General features: G+C 46.6%; 2 protein-coding genes across 3 annotated transcripts in view; both read left to right on the plus strand.

Annotated features, from left to right (window-relative positions):
• Window positions 1–3,377, plus strand: part of LOC8023128 (ATP-sensitive inward rectifier potassium channel 12) — a 78,784-nt gene extending 75,407 nt beyond the window's left edge. For both annotated transcript variants that reach the window (XM_040205237.3, XM_040499015.2), the window contains exon 7: window positions 1,730–3,377. In XM_040205237.3, coding sequence (XP_040061171.1) covers window position 1,730 — 1 coding nt within the window. In that variant the 3' untranslated portion in view covers window positions 1,731–3,377. The remainder of the gene's footprint in view (window positions 1–1,729) is intronic.
• Window positions 3,378–20,552: 17,175 nt separating this feature from the next.
• Window positions 20,553–22,596, plus strand: LOC8023127. Its single transcript, XM_040205243.3, has 5 exons — window positions 20,553–21,016; window positions 21,122–21,354; window positions 21,418–22,092; window positions 22,159–22,329; window positions 22,412–22,596. Exons 1-5 carry the CDS (start codon window positions 20,700–20,702, stop codon window positions 22,456–22,458), a joined length of 1,443 nt encoding a protein of 480 aa, XP_040061177.1. The 5' UTR covers window positions 20,553–20,699; the 3' UTR covers window positions 22,459–22,596.
• The last annotated feature ends 177 nt before the right edge of the window (window positions 22,597–22,773 follow it).

Here is a 22,773-nt window from a genome sequence, read left to right on the forward strand (position 1 = left end):
CGTCCTTGTTTACTTTTTTTTTTCTTCTCTTTTTGTAACGACAGCCTTGTCACTGCAAACGATAACGATTGACGATGCATTGTGTGTGCTGTACCCTTTCCAAACACTCGCCTTTTACACTCGGGAAGTATAGTGTAGTCGAGACAGTGGGGTCGCTTTTCTATTTTACTCCGACAAGGACACCCGGTAGTAGGGTGTTCTAGTAGATCGTTTTTGATAACTCCGATAACGATACCCGATACTAGGGAGTTTCAATTGATCGTTTTTTTTTTTTTTGCATTCCAATAAAAATACGTTGGATGCGCAAAGGCGCCGTCAAAGCTAGCGGAACCATCTACTGAAACTTTCCGCTTTATTTAAAAGGGAGTTTTCGTATATCGTTGTTGGCGTTCGGAAACGATACCCTACATTCCGCCGGCGCCTTTTGCGCGTGTATCGTATCGTATCGTCATCGGATACTTTTGTCGCAGCGCAAGAGGAATTTCGGCTTCTTGCGGAGATTTACTGATTTCCTTATTTATGTATAGCGATTTAAGATAACTCGTGCGGGCGCACGTGAGATTAGTTATTTGCTGTATTTGATCAGAACTTCCACATTTCAAACGGAAAAGGTGTCGTTCTTTTCCTCTTGACAGCCAAATTTTGAAATAACTCTTTTGCGTCGCGAATGAACTGAGTGTAGAGGTCCATTCACACATAAGCGTTCCCTCGCGTTTTCTTGCGACCTCGAATGTCGCGGGTCATACCGCTTCGTGCGAAGCACAAATGTCTCGGTGGCTCTCGACGTGGAAGCCGACGTAATGAGGAAACGGCATTGTGAACCGGCCTTGCCTTTTAACGCAGAACGTGTTTATGGACTAAAATTTAACGAAAAAAGCGTTACGCTAGGGTGTAACGAAAAGCCGTTATACGAGGGCCAAGGCAACGAAAAGCGTACGTAGCAGGCAATGCATAAGTGTTCAAACCTCATAGCTGCATGTTTAGTCATACTTCGTCGTACTTGGTCATAATTACCGAGGCTTACCAAGTGGCGCAGCAGGAGTCGAACTGTGCTATCCGCAACCAGACTCTTTTGCTCGACGAGGAGGAGGGAGCGCAAACAACTGAACAAGGGAGACTGCGGTAGTATAGGTGACTGTCAGCGAGAGCAGCTGACTCGCCAATGACCGAAGCCTAGCTCCCCACCTGATATCTCACGACGTCACGGGTCCCGAATGCATTGAAACGTGTCCCGATCAGCCTCATGAACCCGGGGGATTACACGAGTGTGCCTTGCAGACTCTCTGCTTCCTAGCTTTATGAGAATTATTGAGACAAGTTTACAATTTTCTCGAGGTGACAACGTGTAAAGTGCTTTGATTTGTCCAACTGCTGTTTGGACATGCCATTGAGTGGTTCAGCTGACGACTATTCTATCGAAGAAAATAAAAAAAATAAAAAATAAGTGGGCGTAGCTTTTTCTTGTGGAATGAGACAAAGGTTTCCGCCGCTAATTTTTTTAACTTTCATCAGATCTTGAAAAATAGTGTTTCTGTTGGTGGACGGAGCGAGCGCAGTATATCGTTCTGTCAGCATACCGGGAGTTTGGTTTCAGACTGCAGAGGTCTCTTTGCCCATAGGAAGTTACCGTTTGCAACGAGGAAATATCGGCGTCTATGTTGACCGCTCGCTCGTCACTTTTATTACACCCATCTGAAAGCGATTTCTTTTTCCTCTTTCCTGGTCACAGAGTTTTCCCGAGAGCTGGAAGAAAGCCCTAAGCAAACGCAGACAGCCCGAGTCACAATACGCCGACGACCAATCATCAAGTGCCACCACGTGATCGGAGAAGCGCCCAGCCCAGCACAGCCCACACACAACGACAAGCCGCAAGCATAGTGTTCGCCTAAAGTGCCTTCGTCATCGTTATCAACAAAATCACGAACGCCCATGGATGCAAAAACCAGTGGTGTTTTACGTCTTCCAGACTAGAAGGGTGCTCTACATTATTTTTTGTTTCGTTTCGTTGAAAGACGGTTCATCGACAGAGATGGTGCTGATGACGATTTAGTGCTGCATTCTTTCTCTGTGAGGCGACGCCGAAATTGAAAACAGAACAAACGGAAGTGGGTATTCCAAGATGACGCCCAGCACACTTCCGGTCCGCAACGTCTCTCTATGGCGATTGGTTGGGCACCGGAAGGCCTTGGCGACGGGTCCCAGAATCACGCACAACGTGAACTTTCTCATTTTGTTTTCCGTGGTGTGACTTTTCGCTACGGCATGTGTGTACGTGTGTGTGTGTGTGTGCAAAACAGTGCCTTTCTAGAGATAAGTAAAGTAATGAGACACCGGGAGAGCGTTCGTAATCACGAGCCCTGTCGCATTTAAACGAGCTTAGCGCCAGAGCAGACGATATTACGGACAGTGGCGGACGGCGTGAATAACCGACGACGCGCTGCCGTTCAAGTTACGATTTGATCAGTAGTGTGATCAAGGTGTGCCTTTAGGACAAAGTTGCTGTCAAAACAAACTTACAAATGTGGCAGAAGTATTTTTGGCGCGTATTGTTCAAAAGAAACGAACTAAAGAACGCGGCTTGGTTGTTTTTGATTCAATGTCAAGACTGTCCTGGCAACAACAGAAACAAATACGATAACGCTAAACTAAAAAGAAATAAAATAAAAAAAAAGAGGAAGAGACTAAAGTCACAATCGAGTCGCAGTTCCATTCTGGTATTTTATAAAGCGGGCTTTTATTGAGCAGTTTTTTAGTAAGAAGCTGACTGTCTTTTGTCTTCGTGATAAATCAGTCTGCTAAGTGCGGAGTAGTTTTGTGATATTACCTTGTCGGTCATTGTTCGATAAAGCTCAGCGGCCTGTAATTAGACAATGGGGAGTTAGCTGCGCGACTCTGAAACATTTCTTGTTGTTTTTTTTCTTACGTGCGATTACGTGTATCTCGGTGAAGACGTATACATGCTGAGGTTATCGTCTGCTGTTGCGCAGGCTTAATCTGCATTTTGAAGCGAACGCCGCCATTTTTTGTGGTCTGTAAAATAGTGTCGATATAGGGAAGGGGCTAAATGGTGGGCTAGTTAGCTATCAAAGTGTGAGGTGTTTTTCTTTTTTTCTTTGAGACATTTTTGAGCTTTGCAATAATGAAATGAAGGGGACCAAGTTTTGAGTGCATTTGTTTCATCCTCTCTTCTTTTACGTTTTATATCGTAAGATCGAGACCTTATGAGAAACTGTCCGTGTATTTTTCTACGAAAAAAAAAAAAAAAGAAAGACGGAGCGTTGCCAAAGTTTTTTTTTTCTTTCTTGTTGTTGAATCGCTCTAGAAGTTTTTATCTTGCTCTTTGTTTAGATATACCAATAAACGAAACTTGTTTTGGAGTCACTTGTGCGGAGGCTTTTCTCGATGCCAGCTAGGGTGACCACCTTCCTGCTAGCGAAATGCGGGACGGCGCGGGGCAAAAAGGGGGGGGGGGGGGGGGGGGTATAGAGGAAATTTTTTTAACACACACACCACGAACCGAGGCCCTGTTAACACATTTAATATCCTGTGCTGTTTATACACCTGCAAATTGTATTGCAGCAATTAAGCTAAAATAGTTTTCACTCCCAGTGATATATCTTTTTATGCCAAATATGTTTCTAAATGTGTCGAATTTGAAAGTATAAAAATCAACTCCAGCAGCACTCAATGCATCAAATGAAATTAAGAAACAGTAAATCTTTTTCGGGTTCATTGTTTCTTGTCAACGCTTACTTTTATGAAAATGGTCCTACGCAAATTTTTAACAATATGTTCTTTTTTTTTTTCTTTTTGCCTTGTGTGGCTGTCTTCACTAAAGAAGAAATCCACAGCAACCCTTTTGCGTTAAAACAGCGATATCAAAAATAATGGCAATACTACGAGCAATTTCCTTTTACAATATTTTGCCACTAAGGGGAGAGGCACAACGGCGCGTGCTCGTCGGGCCTCCTGCGGAACGACTATCGCTTCCCGCAATGCTTGGATAGAAAATGGCGTACCATTGAGATTCACACGATTACCAGTGACCTCCGCGCTTCCCCGTTGTTCGGCAGCACCATGAGTTGCAGAGTGAATTTTACTACAGTGTGAAATGCGGGACATTTTGAAGATTTGGGAATTTCTCGCGGGACGCGGGACACGAGCCTTCAATGCGGGACAGTCCCGCCAGTCGCGGGACGGGTGGTCACCCTAATGCCGGCTGTAGTTCCAAACTAAGGAAGGTGAACATCGGGAACACGTTCCATAGTACCGCAGCCAACGCTGCGATTGAACGGCGCCAACCAATCGGCGCCAAAAAAAAAAAAATGAAAGCCGTTTACAACTCCCAGTAACGCCGAATTAGAGCGCAGCTTTTGAGGAGGAGGAGGGAAGGGTACTGAGAAGAGGGTATACCCCTCCTTCCTCCTCCTGCCCTCGTGACCCTGCCTGCTACTCCTTCTCCCCTCCTCCCTCCTCCTCCTCCTCCCTCCTAATCCGGTCCTTCTTGGGAGGGGTCACGTGACCTGGGGGGGCTCACGTGACCTCGGGGTAGGGGGTCACGTGACCTCGGGGGGGGGGGGGGGGGGGCACGTGACCTCGGGGTGGGGGGTCACGTGACCTCGGCGGGAGTCACGTGACCTTGGGGGACAGGGCTCAGGTGACCTCTGGGTGGGGGGTCACGTGACCTCGGCGGGGGTCACGTGACCTTGGGGGACACGTGACCTCACGGCAACGTTACTAAAACACTCAGTTGGGAAACTCGCCGTCGAAAGCTGGGCCGCTGGCGTCCACCGAGACCGAGCTAAATGCGACAACAGCGCCACTCTTTATCGTTTGTCTGTACTGTAATCACCAATTGAGCTTTTTGAAAGCCTGTTTTTGCGTAAAAACAAACGGAAAAGACTCTTTTTGTATTAAATTTATTGGAGTTTAGTACCAAATGATGGGCGCGTGATGTTTTTATCATCTTTAGTTCGCAAGGCTTTGCGGAACAATTAATATTGTTTTTATAAAACCATGCCTCAGCGGGCCTTTCAGGTAGCGCGTCCCGACCTAGGTGCTTTTTGACTTCGGTAGTTCGACGTGGCGCGCCCGCCGTGGAGACGGGGGTTTACCCCTGTCAAAGCCAAAAATAGAAGTCACGTGCAGTTTCTCGAGTGGCCGCTGCGGGAGAAATGGTGGCGTTGTGTTCGTCATTAGCTCGATGCTCGGAGACAGATTGGGGCCATATTTTTAGGGCTGTCTCTATGGGAGTTTCCCAACTGAGTGCTTTAGTAACGTTGCCTCACGGTTACGCCGATGGCGACGCCGACGCCGCTCAAGCCGGAAACGGGCCCCTAAGAGCTGCGCTCTAAAAGTGCATCGTCATGGCGATCGTCGTTTTTTGTGCGTTTGCTATCGCAGGCCAATAAAGTGAAGTGAAGTCTATTTTCACTAATTAAAAAGTTAATTATCGAATTTTAGTTAATTACTGACCAGACAGAGAGGGTTGTTCGCCCCTCGAATGTTCGCCGAGCTCAAGAAACATGTAGCGAATATGGCATTCACGTGGCAGTAAAGATGCCCTTTTTTAAAAATCTGTTTCGATTAAAAAAAAAAATTACCCAGTACGTACAGTGTATTCATCTTTATTAGACGTAAATCTAGTTATTTGCACCTGTTTTTTTATTAATGAGCCTTGGAATATTTTTTTAAAATTTAGTCTAATTGGAATTTCTGTATTTAAATGCATTTCTGGTTACATCGATTGAGGGATCTTTTTTCTTCTAATTTCTAGCTACCCGTTTAGTTACTGGAGGCCGCGACATACACCTTGGAGACCACTGATTTCGACGATAATAGCGAACGGAGAAAGCAGACGAGCGTCGTGACGATGCAGGTTTGCTGCTGCTTTATTGGCTCCTTCGTTGGGGACACCAGCGTGTCTCCGACTGGACTAATGTATGCGGAGGGCAAGTTCGTCTGCTTCTTGCGCAGGGGGTAGCGGTGACGTCAGAACGCCCAGCCCTGATTGGCTGATCGCGACCCCCTACCTGAGCGTCGTCTGCTCGCAACGTCGTCTGCGTCTGTCTTACCTTTCCGGGGATTTCGTAAGTCGCAGGAAACGATCTCACGCCAGAAATATGCGTAAGCCATAACTTAAGAACAAGTTTCTATTCACGAAACGAAATTTTCGCAAGTTTTGCGCAGCTTACGACGAAATCCTACGACAGCTTTGAAGCTGTCGTACGCACTTCTTACGACCAAATCAGCATGACCGACTGCGTCGCGGTCGCGACGACCCACGGACGTTTATTTTTCTATGTGCGCTTCTCACGCGTCCCGACTTCAAGCAGCAAGAAAAAAAATAAAATGTACTTAAAACAGACCACGACGAACAAGAACGCTGGATCCACAAACACCCGGGAGAAGCTCCAACGGCCATGATTCCACCGAACGCGACCAAGCGAGCACGGCAGTTAGGCCTAGCAGGCACTCCCGGACTCGGCGACCGTCTGCCCACGACCGGCTGGCGTGCTGAATGGAATATGCCCGCGCGACCCTTGTGAACCCTTCCCGTAACTTTGATCGCTGACCTCACTTTTGGATTAAGAGGTCAATTTCTTCCTCTTGTTATCTCCTTGTTTCCCGAGGCAGCGCCTCTCGCCGGTGCAAAAGCGGTGAATCTCTCCGACAGGCGCAGGAAAGGTAAAGCAGCCATCGCAATTTGACTAGCAAACGTGAAGCAGACGACGGTAACTGCGCCGACCCGCCGACGCTTTTAAAGAATGGGGGTCTCGCCGCACACGAAAGGAGGGACAAAGTATTTGGGAGGGAACTTGCACGCTCACCTCCCGGTTCTTAGTAAACAAACCTCGGCGCCTCGGGACACCTCGCCAGTGAGTCCTCTGAATTCCCTCCTTGATGCGCGTCTGCTAGTTGTTAGACAAAAACAACGTACCGCTCGAGTTATTTCGTCTGCCCTCTGTGAAAGGCGAAGTCGAGCTCGCATGTAAAGACCTCACTTCTGAAAGTCGCAGGAAAGGTGAGACAGACGCAGACGATGTTGCGAGCAGACGACGTTGCAAAGGAGCAGACGACGCTGAGATAGGGGGTCGCGATCAGCCAATCAGGGCTCGGCGTTCTGACGTCACCGCTACTTCGTTTCTCATGCGCAGAAGACGAAAATGAGCCCACTTGCGAGGCGTATTGCTTCACCATGTCCACCGAGTGAAAAGCAAAAAATGAAAGCCGTTTAAAATTCCCTGTAACGCCGGATTAGAGCGCAGCTCTTGAGGAGGAGGATGGAAGCGTACTGAGGGACAGGTGACTCCTTGAGGTCACGTGATCTGCGGAAACCACTATCGTCGGTTGCCTATGGATTGCGATAGCATTCGTCTAGGACAACCTCAAGGACGACGTCCTAGAAAACTTCATCAAAGACGACGTCTAGGACGACCTCTGTAGAACAACCTCAAGGACGACGTCAACGTTGTCAGGTCCATCGAAGAGGGTGCGAATGTGAAGGAGTGTGAGAATGTGAGCCGAAATGGTCTACTGCGCATACCTACCGCGCATTAGGAGGCCAGTACGTACAAGAAATCCGGGGGGGGGGGGGGGGGGGGGGATCGCATTAATATACCGCAGGCAACCGGCTACGAGTCCCGTTTCCCATGTCTCGAGCGCTAGAAATGGCATGCGCCATAGTCATCTGATCTTGTCGATTCATTTTTTGCTCAAAAAGTAGCTCTGCTCTTTTAGCGTATTCTGTGTCCCTTTGCTCTTTGTTTTGCTTTATTATTATTATTATTTTTTTTTTGCTTTTCAGCTTTTTGTAATGCACAACAGTTCCGCTACTGGGCCGCAAGCGCGAGCTCTTCGTTAAAGGATGCATCTCGGCTGCGCCAACTCTGGATCAGCAGGAGCACTTGCCAAAGATGAAAGCTACGAGCTCGGGATTCTAGCCTTCAAACGATATCCCTATTAAAAGACACGTATTTGTTCAGAGTGTTGTAATAAAAATCGTCAAGAAAGCAAGAACTGTCAAATTAACTGATCGTTTTTAGAGACATGTTGAGCTTGCTTTAATTCCCGAGTGCATTGAGCAACGGGAACGGCGCCGTGCTCGCTCCCTTGTTCCATTAAAACTGCCAGGACGTTGGCGGGGCGGCGTCATTGTAGTTCTTGTTATCATACCAGGTCAGGGCCCAAAGTAGTCACATAAACAAATCAAATCTAAACATGTCACTGGCAAAACTGTGAGTTTTGCCAGTGACATGGCCCACACCGGAAAGGTGTGGGTCAGATGGCCCACACCTTTCCGGTGTGGGCCATCTAACCCCCACACGAATGAGCTTGGGACCACTGTCCTAGATAGTGTCGCATGAGATGACGTCATCAGAGAAGGCCGACACTGGACAGACTGGAAACGAGTGGTGCGTCAGCGCTCGGCTTCGAGTCAGGTATGAGCCGAACGTTCACGCAGTCGTCGTGTCCAACCTGTGGCTTTCTCTGATCGCGCCATCTTGTCCTGCACTAGGGCTTTGTTGTCTAGGAGACTTTCAGGCAGTTCCGTGTCCAATACATGCCGAAAGAACCTTCCGAAACAATGGAGACCTCGGGTAATTGGCGACGCAATTACTAGATGGCGCGCGCTTTCGAAAATTCAACCTCAGAGACACTGTACGTTTATACTCCAACGTAACGTCGACGGGCGCGGCGTAGCGCAGCGCGCAAGATACTGATTGCCCGAAGGCGCGCGTTCTGCGCTACGCTGCATTCACTGCGCTCAACGTCGGAGTATACACCAGCCCTTTAAAGAAGCCCTGCAACGACTTTTTTGCTGTTTCTTAATTTGCACCGAACCTGAGCGCACTGAACGTAGTAACTTAGTGGACTTTCTCTTTTTCCCGAAATTCGCTTCAATTTAAAAGTTTTAGGCACATTAAAATTACAAAGACAATTGGAAACAGTAACCTCCTTCATGACGTCCTTGGTCCTCTGTCACCCCTTTTCTCGCGGACCGCGGTGGCGGGAATGTGGGGAGAGGAGGGGAAGACGGGGAAAGCAGGGGAAGACGGGGCAGTGGCGGATCCAAGGGGGGGGGGGGGGGGGGGGGCGGTGGGGGCGATCGCCCCCCCCCCCCCCCCCAAACGCCTCGCCAGGCAACCCCCCCACCCCCCGGGGTTCTTCGTCAGCTCGAAGGAAAAACGTAAGCAATCGACGCGAGGGATAAAAGATTAAAACTGCGGTGGGTGGACGCGCCTGCTGGGCGCTTCCCAAGTGGAGTTTATTTCCGTCAAGGTCACGGTACGTCTTCCCGACAGGGACGGCGCCAGGAGTTTCGAAGTGGAGAGACAGTGGGGAAGCGCACCAAATATCAGGGTCCTCGACTGCAGGCACACTTCCAAACAAAGCAGGCACTCCGGATTGACGGCAGAGCTTTCGCGCGGCTTTGCAGGAGCCAATATGTGTGTGTCGAACGGAACAGATGCGGGGCTTGCTGGTTTGCAAGTGCGTCTTTGAATTCCCTACCTAGGGAATTGGGGAAAACGAGCCCTTTCAAAGATGCGACTATACATAAATTAAATAAACAGTGCCTGTGCCCGTTCGAGTGAACACCGACTCCCAAACATCCATGCTGCACTCGTGATCGGCCTTTAGCCCAGTTGAGATTCGCCGACCGGACAACCGCTCTGCCCCATCATATATCTGCACCTGTCCTCTCGACCCTGACGAATGAGCTAACTACCCAGAAACAAGTAACTGTTCCTTTCATACAGAAAATATCCAGACGAAGTGCAATTGAATATAATTTGGAAGGATCCATTGCTGGTTTAAGGTCTAGTCTAAGTTTAAAAGTTATAGTTGCCGAACTGCAACATGCTTTCAAAAATATTCAACAATTATTCGCTTTCGTTCTCTCGAGTTGCATCCAGAACACCTGAAAAAACGAGTTTGGGTTGGCAATGCCGCATGTGCTGCGCACTGGACATTCCAAATATACGGCGAACAACCGACGAACTTGCCTGGCCGCGTTCGTTTCGCTCGCTGCGTCAACAGTGTTTTGACGCCGCGAGCAGCGTCGAAGCCGCCGGGCCATTTGTGTCGCTTGTTTGCAACGTACTCGCTCCATTGAAGCAACCGGCGACAATGAAAAGTATGTTTTAAAACCAGGTTCTGCATTTTGGCACTTAATATAAGGTTTCAACTACTATGCCAAGCTTAATCTCAAAGAATAGCCGAGTTTTAGATTAAAACGTTTTTCGCATTGTCATTAGCTGCATGAGCTTCCTCCATATAGTTCGCAAAGCTTGGCTCTCCATGCATGCTCTGTGCGTGTAACGAGAATATATAAATATTCAAGCAAAAGGAGCCCAAAAGTTGTAGCCCCGCCGGGGATATCTGAGCTATCAAGTTACACTATCTGCCATTGTCACAGCCGCTATAGAACCAAACTTTCATCCCCAGTAGATAAACTTCTTTTTCTATTTCTAGCGCGCTGCCACGCGAATGGAGTAATCCAGTTTCCTATGAGCTACAAAATTCCTTGCGTTATGGTGTTCAGAAAGGATAGTGCCACCACAATTTTCTAGATACTTACCTCTCGCGGGGTCATCCGAAAGAATTTAATTCAAAGAGTTCATCCCCGACAGGTAAACCGATACAAAAGCTCTCAAGATCTATATTATGTTATCAGAGTTTAGCAGAAACGATAACTCCACAAAAAATATAAACACTCCCCCCCCCCCCCCCCCCCCCCCCGCCGTTTTACACTGAGGAACCGCCCCCCCTAAAATGGAGGTCTGGATCCGCCCCTGAGACGGGGAGAGAGAGAGAGAGCTGCCCGTCAACGGGGAGCTCTCTCTGCTCGGCTGACCAGGACCAACAACGTCACGGTTTCGTCACACGCCGCGCGCGTTCGACACCGCGGGGCGCCCCTGTAGGAGGAGGAGGTTTCCGCGTCGTCCGGTGTAAATATGACGCACTGATATTTAGTTACTCTCTCCCGCTGGGGTTCCCGAACCACAAGAGACCTGGAAACCGCAAAATGGTAGACGCTTAAATAGGATTGCAGGGCCCCTTTAAGACTGCTTACGTGTAGGAATGCGAAAGCACTCCTACACGCAGCGCGCCACATTTTCCAATCGCACATGGCGCTCCGGTTGTGATGCTCCCTCACTGCGCAGGCGCACTTAGCCGGCATCACGACGTCTTCCGTGACGAGGCATCGGTGTATACTTTCCGGTGTTTATTTATAACAAAAATCGGCGGATGTTTATCGGTGTTTATGTATTTCTAGAATACCGGCGATTTTTGGTGATTTCCCTCGTGCAGACGCTAAAAACGGTGATTATCAAGGAAAAAATTGCGCATGCATGTAAACGACAACTGAGGACAGAAAACAGTTAAAATTTTATTTACATATTTTACACAATCTTTTTCACGCTTGATTATTGTAGCATATGAACGCATAGATTGGTGACTGTCACTCCTTCCACGATGACGACGCGTAATTTCGAGAATGCCCGCTCAACATTTGGACACGGGAAGCCCCCAAACGTCCAACGTGGCTTGGGACAGCACTGGCTGCAGCTGTGACTGGCCTCACGGGCCACTGATCTTCAAGGTCGGTGGCTTAGGAGGACCGCTGACCTTGGACAACAGTGGAACAAAACTACTGTCCTCCGAGGGCTCTAAACGCGTCAAGCCCAAAGTTGCAGCCGAGAGTTCACGGAGCGCACCGATTGGCCCATCACGACGATGACTTGGCGTTTTTCTCGCCGACGTCCAATCGGCGCGCTCCGCGACTTTTGGCTCCAGCTTTGTGTTTGACGAGTTTAGGGACGCCAAGGCCTCTAAACTCGTCAAACACAAAGTTGGGGCCGAAGTTGACGGAGCGCACCGATTAGCCTATCACGACGATGACTTTGTTTGTTTTTTTTCGCCGGCGTCCAATCGGCGCGCTCCGCGAACTTTCGGCTCCAACTTTGCGTTTGACGAGTTTAGGGTTTCAAGAGTCCAAGACCACGTAGGTCACAAAAGCAAGACATGCAGAGTGCATGCTTCTGGGTAAGATAACGTGCTTGACGGAAGTTTGCGTAAAACATTTTCGGTAAAACAACAACAAAACATTGCTAGAAAAACAAATGTTTAAAAAACCTTTTTTTTTTTGTTTTGAACGATTTTTATTTCTGTCCCCGGCAGATGTTTATCGGTTCTTTATACAAAACTTTTTCGTTAAAAAAAAACAAACAAACAAAAAAAAAAAAAAAAAAAACAGCGCTTGCTCGAAAATATATTAAAAAAAAAAAACGATGTTTTTCGGTTTTAGCCGATTTTGTATTTTTGACACCGGCGGATGTTTATCGGTGCTTTTCGGTCAAAACCGGAAAGTATACAGCCTAGACTTATGACGTGTTGCAGTCAATTTAGGTGCCGTTTTTCGCGGTTACAGACGCTGCCGGCTCCGCTACATGGGACACTTAATGCTTTCGTAATAAAAGTTATGAACGCTTTGCAGCAGCTATGCATGGGCGCCTCTTCACCTACTTTCAGTTTCTGTTTCCTCTTATTCCATTTACTTCACCTCGTCATTATACGATAGCAGTCCAGGTTTTTGCCATCTTAGATTCCATTGTGTCCTTCTTCCCAGCATTGGCCTTTTCTGCAAGCTCGTCAACACCCGTTTGAGTAGCTCGGTACCTCGGTAAGACAAGAGAAGGCCAGCAATGGTGGCTGTAATCTAGCGTGTGTGCAAAGCGTCTACATATTTCTTGCGCATATAAACTGATATTTGGCTGACGCAGTTATCACCCTCATTTCCTATCTCGTATGCCTCCAGCAATTCGCTCGCAGTTTTGTCAGCCCCTTTGCCCAAAATCGTGATGCTGTCAAATTTCGGTTGACACATGCATTGGCACACACCGTAAAGGAATTTGCCCACCAGTGGTGGACCGCAGCGACATGATCCCGTGCTCAGTCACTGATTAAAACCGATGTATACTCGGCCACAGCTCAGTGGAATACGATCGACCACATCGTCTACGCTTTCAACGTACTTATTCCTCTGATTTATCGTACATTTGTTTCCATTCCCACCTCTGTCAGGCACACTGGGACATAGTTGTGACATCTTACTGGGCACCGAGAAGACGCCAGGTGCATCGTAGCGCCCCGCTATTTTTTGTCACGTTATGAGAGATATTTCTTCTGCTTCCTTATTCGGTCGTTTCGTACGTGGTTGGGGTCCCGTCTTTATCTTCCTTGGTAGGTTTTTCGCCACCGCCAACAACACAAGCTGGGAAGTCCGCGGCGCCAAGCCGTTCAACCTGCACCCCAAAGCTCTCCTGTAAAATATGGTGGCAAGACTTCTCTAGGGCCGCCCGCAGGCACGATGACCTGATGTCCTTCTTACCAAGGTGACAGAGCCAACACACATGTCGCTCAGTGAACTTCAATTTTAGCTCCCGCTTTGGAATCATGAACAAACTCGCCTGCGTCGCTGCAAATTGGCTACTGCATTTTTCTTCTTTTTTTTTTTTGGCGCGGGGGGGGGGGGGGGGGGGGGGGGGGGTCTAAGGTGGCTGCGTAGGGTACCTCATGTTGAAGCCATTTTAGGCTGGGGTGTCCATGACTTGGGGTGCGGAGGGGTGGATTTTTCAAATTCATGTGTATATTGTAGGGTCTGGTGGAATTTGGTGTGTGTGTGTGTGTGGGGGGGGGGGGGGGGGGGGGACTGAAGTCCCACAAGTATCCCCTGGCTCCGCCACTGGTCACGTAGTACACTCTTGTTTCTAATAAAACGAAGTCAATAAAAACCTTGCGTTCGACCTGGCCGCTGTAGCTGCTTTAATGTTGCCCTCGCTGTCTACAGCCACATTAAGATTGTACGTGTCAGTACCAGAGTGTCGAACCGAAATTTTTATCGATTCGGTTCTGGTTCGGGTTCACGGCTTTCGGTTCGGTTCCGGTTCAGTTCCGAGGAGAAAAAAATAACGGTTCAAACCGGTTCGAACCGGTTCGAACCGGTTTGAACCGCTAAATTGAGAATATATTTTTCGCGTTGTTCTGGCAATATACACTGTTTACGCCGTGAAAAGATTAACTATACAGTTTCTTCGATCGTCCGTGCAATTTACTTCTGTTTTGAGGTATCAAAGATATTAAATTCAGTTATTTAATTTCGACGCAAGAGTAGAAAAAAATCTACATTAACATACATAACGTCGTGTTCACACGGCTTCACATCCCTTTGTTAAGCAGTAACATATATTTTACCGGAATCAAAATGTTTGACTACAAGAGTAAAGGGTTGAGCTGGTTGGTACATACGTGTAAATAGATCAGCTTTAAATTTAGAACTATAGTGTATTTTATTGAGCTTTCTTCGTGTTTATAAGTAAAATTCTAAAGTTCAAGCTGATCTATTTACACGGTATAAAATGTTGTCGCAAAGTGTGGTAGCTAGGTCGCCTAAAATACCCGTGATTGGTACAACTTTGTGTCGCAGTGTTAAAAATGAAATCGTGATTGTGTCCTTGAGCTAAGGAATTAAATACATCACATAAAATTATGAACTGAGCACGTCGCTGCTCATGCTAATTATGAAATAACGTATATGAAATACACTTCACAATATATATGTATATGATGACGACACAACTGATCTAAAAGCAATGAAATTCTCAGAATGTAACAAAAGTTTTAGGATATATCCGTTAAGTCTATTTTTATAGAAACACCGAGCGGCAATCCAAATGCTTGTTGTCCTAACCAAACATTGTTTACACTCAGCACCGCATGCATGCGACTAATCATGCAGCAAGAAGTAATCGCAAGTGTTCACTCTAATCTATACGCCCCTTCGCACTCAGATCGGATCTGGCCCGAAATAGCGCTTGTCCAAGTGAACATTTTCTTATGCAGAATAAGCTGGCATAGCCTGGCTGTTGAGGTTTGTTCTTGACAAGATGCCGGTCAATTTGATTTGCAAATGAGCATCACCTTTGCTAACTGATGATTTTAACTCGATAGCGTTAAGGAGCTCATGTCGCAGAAAAGCCGATGTCGGTGGCGTGACTAGAAAATCCTGATTGGTCGATAGGTTCCTGACGTCAGAGCTACATACCCTCGCTCAAGCATTTCAAGCAACCCACAATGCTCACGTGAAACGTGACATCACGCGTAGAATGAGACTGATTAAAGCATGACATGTAATGCGAATTAAAGGTCGCCGTATGTCTCAAATGATTTCACTTTTGAAAGTAATTATTTTGCCTTAAAGAAAAAAAATTACGAATCTTAGGCGGGACTCGAACCCACGACCCTTTAGCTGCGAGTCAGACGCTTTTCACTAGGAACGGCGCGAGCGTCTGGCACGACAAAAACGTGCTTTTTGGTAAGAGCGTTTTTGCAAGCAAAGTAGCTTCCGGAGTCACGCTTTTTGGTCTGCGCCAAAGATGCAGGGAAGGGTACAGCTTTGCTGGTCTTCCTCCTTCACCAGACTGGAAAGGCTGAAAGTATTCCTGAGGAATTGCCTCCTCCGTTGGTGTGTGTTCATTCAACCATTTTATTTGACACTCGTTAACCGCAACCCTTCATTGCTTTTTTTTTTGCACCCCGTGAAGTTTAGATGGGTCATAAAACGTCATCGGGTTGGAATGCTCATGACATTCCAGAGGCGTACTGGTCCTATTCTGGCCCAAGTATACTTGCACAGGCCGCCAGTAATTCAGAAGCTTCTTTGTTGCGGTGAAATTACGAGGATTAAATGAGAGTATTTATTTTAGTCTTGCCTTCCCAAAGATTGATGTCGCGATTGTAGGATCAAAACCACCCGCCTGACGGGAGTCGAGCGCGGCTTATGGATTGGACAGGACGACTGCGTGAGCACCGTACATCGGCTCGTAACAATCAATGCCTCGACGGGCACTCAGGTAGTGGCTCGTGTCCAACCACTGCGGTGATGAGAATAGCCGAACTCTGACAATGCCTGGAGCTCAGCACGCGTTATCTTTCTTTCCAACCCCAGCGCGGGGGTATGATTAACGTTGGCGGCATAAGATAGGCACCAAGCTACATGGCCGCTTTTGGCTCCGAGTTGAGGGGATGAACGATGCTCATATTTCTCGAATTTTTCGGCGACTGCCATTGCCTAGAAAAAATAGCAAAGCCAAACTGAAGCAGTTATTAACCTTAGAGAGTGCTCCTGAGTAGTACTTAGTGATGTATATAAATATTTTTATAGCTCCTTTAAGCAAAGTACAAAGGGAGTCGAAACTTGGGGAATAACTTGAGAACGACGCTCGTGTGAGACTTACAGCGACTGCCAACGTTCGGCTGTCTCTCTGAGGTCACTAAATATCCTTTTTTTTTTAGTATTCCTTCCGTACACACGTGTAGTTCTATGTAACGTCATATTAATAAGTCGCATTTAGTAATTTCAGTACTTCTTTTCTCAGGGACATATTTCGGATGCAGTCCGAAATATGTCCCTGAGACTACGAAAAAATACGAACAAATATTTGGGTCCTTAATAATGTGAAGTGGGTCTTGCAACATTTTTTTCTTGTACTTTTAATAAATAGTGTTAAGAAATAACTCCTAACGTTGATAGCTTACAGAAACATCCATTAGTTTTCATCTAATAGCAGATGCAGAAAAACTAAAGGAAAGAGACAGCTGCCGATATCTCCTCAACTCACAATTTAAACAAGCGGCCACGTGATCTGATACCGCCAGTGTTCATCGCAGTCATGCTCTAGGAGGCTAGGGTTTGGAAAGCAAAAGCTTGGGCCGAGCTTCAGATATTGTAAGAGCTGGGCTATAATCATTAGTAACTGACATGAGCCGTTACCCGAAGGTTTGGCGGTGCTGATTGCCATGAACCCGAGCACTCGACCAGTGGTTATGAAAATCGCTTACGTCACGGTGTCACGTGACTCTCGGGGCGAAATCACGATGTCATGTTACGTCATGCTGTCAACAAGGCTTATACATCTAGTGACTTCCTCAAATTAAATCAAGTTGACGCAGTGAGTCACGTGACGTCATGAGGTCACGTGACAACATGTATTGACACCATGGCATCACGTGACAACGTGACACATGGTTAATCATAGTGCCATGAAAACCCACAACTTTCCATACTTTTCAATTCTGTATATGACGATTTGATCCATAGATAGAAATACAGCCGCAAATTTTTTATTCCCATATGTTCATTTTGTGATACTAACAAAAAAGAAAAAAATATTACCTTGAACCGTTTAGAACCGGTTACCGTTATATTTTTTTTTTTGGTTCGGTTCCGGTTCAGTTCCAAGAGGGCGGCGAAGATTCCGGTTCGGTTCAGTTCCGGTTCGGCTAAAAATAACGGTTCTGTTCCGGTTTTCGGTTCGATTCGGTTCCGGTTCGACACCCTGGTCAGTACTCCTCTGCACGGTGCCACAATCAAAAACGCATTAAGAGGTGACATTGACTTGACTCTGACGCAAATGGCTCGGCATCGAAAGTTCCCACCTATTGCGAAGTTATATATATATATATATATATACATATACATTTATATACAGGGTGTTTTTTTTTTAAGCTTAACAGATTTGTTTAAAAAAAGCCGTGAAAGTTACACTTATGCCGCTTGCGCAGGTGAGTTATACGGCCAGGGGAACATATTATAGGGGGCAAATCGTAACGATCAGTCGTCTAATTAATTAAAATTCGTTAATTAACTTTTTAATTAATGAAAATAGACATATGGTTCCAATTAGAAACTTGCTCAACGTCATCGAAAACCACTAAATCAGTCATTTTCAGAAAGACTTTCGGCGAATGAGAAGCGTAGTATTGTACTAAAGTTACCACTCGTGGAGCAGGTACAAGGCTGGGGCTAGATAAGAGGCGGAAAAATCGCGCGGACTCCTTATCAAAACCGCTAGGTTTGTACGAGTACCTGCTCCACGAGTGGTAACTTTAGTCCACTACTAGGCTTCTCACGCGCTCAAAGTCTTTCTGGAAATGACTGATTTAGTGGTTTTCGATGACGCTGAGCAAGTTTCTAATTGAACACGTTGAAAACGCATCACATTTCTTCTTTATTATATCTCTAATGTGTCGCTATAGAGTCCCAAACACTAGTTCGAGCAAACGCGATGCAAATTAAGAAAAATGGCCAGAAACGCTTTGCAGGGCCCCTTTGAGACTGCGCGTAAGTGTAGGGCTGCGGTGCCAAAACAACAAAATCAATGACAAAAAAAAAAAAAAAAAAAAAAAGGTATACGTTCGAAATTTGGCGAAACCGAAACCGAAACCAAGTGCCATTTCGGAGCCACCTGCAATCTGAGCTTTTCGGAAAATCACGATGTTTTCACTCAATGGGGAAAAGGTAACTAAGAAATAGCGTGCATACATTATTTATTTATTTATATATATATGTACGAGTACCTCGAAGGTGATTGTAAACCTGGGACTGGGGCAGAAAAGAGAACACAACAGAAGGTAGAAAAAGAGGAGGCAACGTCTCAAACTCAGCTGCAAAGTTTATTTCGTACACGCAATGCGGTGGCGCTTATATATTGCTAATATGCCCGTCCGGTCACTCTATGAAAATGACTCCGTCGTGCATCTTTACGACGGTTAAAAAACATTTGAATGTAAGAAATAAAGTACGTGGACTGCGAAAGGTGTGCCTTTTTATTATCTCCTATGCCGGGCAGTCTTTATCGGACACCTGTTCTCTGACTTTTCCCTATTTGCAAATATTTAGAGCGTGCGGTTGATGATTTGAACCCAGAACATGCATCTTTGCACATATTCATGAGCAGAAAGAATAAAGCAGTACTTATTTATTGCAAGTCGGACTATATTACTTGGCTTCCAATTTTTTTTGATCGCCTGCATGCACAAGGAGTTACTTATCCAGTGTTACTGCGTAGTTCTTGCCGTGTCTCTTGGTTTTCCACGTTTTTCACTGCAAATCGTCGCTCGTTTTTACATACCCGCCATGGAACATAGGTTTTGGCCTGAAATATAGCGAAGCTTAACATCGTTCAGTGGTAAAGAAAAAATGATGTAATTAAATTAATTACACTTTTACAATATTAATAAATGTACATAATATCCGGTACAACCGAAATAATGAAAGTTATTCGTGTTATTTTCCGGCGAAGAGACAAAATGCACGCGCGTTTTCCCATAGGAATGCACAGGAGCACCGCAAAAGTAGCAAAAGTAGACTGGTTGCTAGCAGTGAGAGAGTGCAGGCGAGCTGGTAATTAATCGACATCTTGTAATCCCTAAAATGGGGAACGATAAAAAAAAAAAAAAAAAAAAAAACAAAAAAAAAACGGTAAAAAAACGGACGCGTGTATGCGCCTATGCTTCCTGTGTTCGTCCGTTTTTTTATCGTTCCCATCTCAGGGTTTACAAGATGTCGACTGGTTGCTGTCTGCTTCATTGCCTCCCTGAAGTCGCATAGACACTATACTCCGCGACAACTTTTCTTGGCAATGCAGTGGAAGGTAGAGGCCCGCGTCCCCTCTCCCATTTTGAGTGTGCGCGGGCTCTCCTCCTCTCCTCGGAAATGGGGGAGGAGGAGAGCCTGCGTACACTCAAAATGGGAGAGGGGACTCGGGCCTCTACCTTCCACAGCATTGCCAAGAAAAGTTGTCGCGGAGTGTAGCGCCCTTGGTAGCGCCAGTTGAACCTCTAGCGTACATCATAATTAGGGGTGTCGCGAACCGGCCGCGGTTCGAGTTCGACCAGGTTCAACTTTTTCGACCTTTTAGTGGAAAGTTCGACGAACCTTGTATTGAGGTTCGACTCGTGTGCGCATGCGCGACAGGCTAACCAGTTGGCCTCGGATTGGATGGTAATGGCTAAAATATGAATTAAGTGCAGCGCTGATTGTCTATTTTAGTCAATACAGTACTAAACATTAAGTTATTAACTTATTCAGTGATTAGAATTAGTTTCTTTTAATTGCAGCTGTTCAAAAAACAAAAATAACCTCTTGCATAAAAAAAAAAATTCTCCAAACCTAGACATGATTGTATTAAGGTCTGGCCACACTGTCCATAAAGTCGAACCGGTCGAATCTGGTGAAAAGTTCGAAGGTTCGTCGAACCGGTTCGACTCAGTCGAACCCCGGAAGTTCGACCAAAAAATCTGGTTCGACAAAAGTTCGCGACACCCCTAATCATAATCAAAATTATAATAACTCTATGGGTGGACGGCACCACTCTGGTCTGCAGCAGAGCCGTCTCTGCTCTGCAGTGAATAAGCATACCAAAGCATACAGTGGTCCCACACAAGGCGACTTCCAGTAATCGGGCGTTAGGCAGCGCCCCTCACCACATATTGCGAACTAAACACTTTTTATGTTTCTGATTTCTTGTTACAGTAGCCATGTAAAAGTAATCATTATAAAACAAAGTTATTGCACCAGTGATGCTAATTTTTAAAAATATAAGAGACCCCCCTTTTTTTGGGAATGAATAAAAGAATGCTTGACCTAAAACGCCTAAAACGCCTAAAACCGTTACACAGTTACCCCGTTACCCAGGGTTACCAGGGTTACGACCACAGTGGACGGCACTGCGATGGACGGCACGCGTGTATGCGCCTACCTGTGGCCTATGCTTCCTGTGCGTCTGTGTGTTACGATCAACTGTGTCAGTCACCACTCAGTGTGAAGGTGTGAACGCGCCGACTATGACACTATGGCGATTCATCCCGAGACCGAGCGTGTGCGTGTGATGCCAGCACCACTCCGCGTGAACCCGTCGGCTATGGCGATCCATGTCGGTGCCAAGTTCAACAGCTTCGCGGAATTCGAACAAGAGTTCAGAGTCTTTCAGGTGACGACGAACACTCTTTTCGTCACAAAAGTAAGTAAGACTGTTGGCGCGGCGAACGCGCGCCTTTGTGCTGGCCAGACCCCGTTTGATGTGAAACTGAAGTTCGCCAACGTAACATACGTGTGCAAGCACGGTGGTGCCATAAGAACCACGGGGAGAGGAATTCGTCCGCACCAAAGGTAAGATCTCATAACGCGTGCCCTGGGTCTTTCTGCAGGGCCGCTCTATTGGATCCCGATGTACTGGCGGGGACGGGCTCACACGCAGTTGTATTTTCTGTTTAGTACAAGGAAAAACGACTGCCCAGCAAAAGTTGTCCTTGCGGCGCGACGTGCCTGCCAACGGCTGGAGATCACGGTGCTGAAAGTAGAACACAACCACGAAGTGAGCCCCGAGATCTTCAGGACCTACCCCGAGTGCCGTCAGCTGAATACCGAAGAGATAAACTTTGTCAAGTCGCTAAGGGAGCTGAATGTGCGGCCCAGTCTCATCGTGGAGAAGCTCAGAGAACAAAGTGGTAGGTGAGAGTAGATATTCTTGTAGGCCTGATCGTCATTCTCTTCGTTGTTTGTATGTGCAGGAAAAGCAGTGATTGCAAAAGACCTCTACAATCTGACTCATAACGGCAGAAACCCATTCCTTGAAAAGGCTGTTCACAACCTCAGCAATTCTTCGGAATGCAACCCTGAAGCTGGCAGTTCCGAAGAACCAAGCGTACTATCTATGCCAGGGCCCTCCTTTGACAAGATGGACCGGAACCAGCGATACGACTACGCAATGCAAACACTTAGAGCTGTTGCAGACAACTTGGCTGACTGCCAGCCAGACGTCTTTGCAACACGCCTAGCGTTCCTCGAGTCTGTGAATGCCTCTTGGTTGAGGAGAGAGGATGTAACGCAAAGCGTTTCCCAAGAAGGATATGAAGATGTTGACGTAGCTGAAAATGTCACTATACAAGATGTTTGTCCAGCCATTGTGTCTCAAATCAATCAACAGCAGGAAACTGACCGGGGTCAAGTCAGCGTGGCCACTGGGTGTGCTAGCAGCAGCAGCAATTTACCTGTTCCAGATAGTGACACACCAAGCAGTGCTAGCCGAGGGTGCACTGCCACTTATCAGATCAGACTTTCCGACATGAAGAGCCGAGGACGTCCATCGAAGACAGTGCCACAGATCCGACTGAAGCGAGCAAGGAAACTTTATGAGGACGGGCGTGTGGCAATTAAGCATCTGCCTGAAGAGGCGCAAGCAAAATGTAAAAAGAAAAAGCCACTCTGTGGTATTCATCTTTTCTTAACTGTTTTGCATTTTATCTTTCCAGTGCTCTTGACTGGCTTTATTGACGAGGGCTTCTGTCAACAAGTAATGGAGGAGTCTGATGTGGAAGTTTGCCCAGAAGCCTTGCCCAGTGCTCTGCTAGAGTGCAGGGTTTCCCTACCGAGGCTAAAGAAATACTCTACCCCGAATCCACGGTCCCTCTTGATTTCCTCAGGTATGCATTGTCATAATTTTTTCTATGGTGTCATACTTTTGTGTTCTGCTTGAGCTTTGAACAGCAATTGTTCTTCTCACAGTTGCTGCAAAGAAGAACAAGGAACTGTCTTTGCAAGGAAAAAGATGATGGAGAACTGAAGATGGCCTGGTGTGAGCAATGTTTAGAGTGGTTTCACTGGTGAGGGCATCTTCATTAACTTGCCATTTTGCCTGGTACTGTTCTTTAGTGTGCAGTTTATATTTCATGCTGTCCTAACTGTAGCCCACTAAATCCTAGGAAAGTTGTGCGCCCTTAATTACCTATGCAGTTTTCTTTTAGCAAGGATGAACATGTTCCTTTCAAATTATATTATTATATAGGGTGTCCCAAGTCACCAGGCTCGATCTAAAATGGACCGTAAAAATCGATGCCTGCACGTGGTGTTCTAAACTTTTCGTCAAA

Source organism: Ixodes scapularis, unplaced genomic scaffold, assembly GCF_016920785.2.
Source record: "Ixodes scapularis isolate PalLabHiFi unplaced genomic scaffold, ASM1692078v2 PGA_scaffold6__148_contigs__length_123643588, whole genome shotgun sequence".
Lineage (NCBI taxonomy): Eukaryota > Metazoa > Arthropoda > Arachnida > Ixodida > Ixodidae > Ixodes > Ixodes scapularis.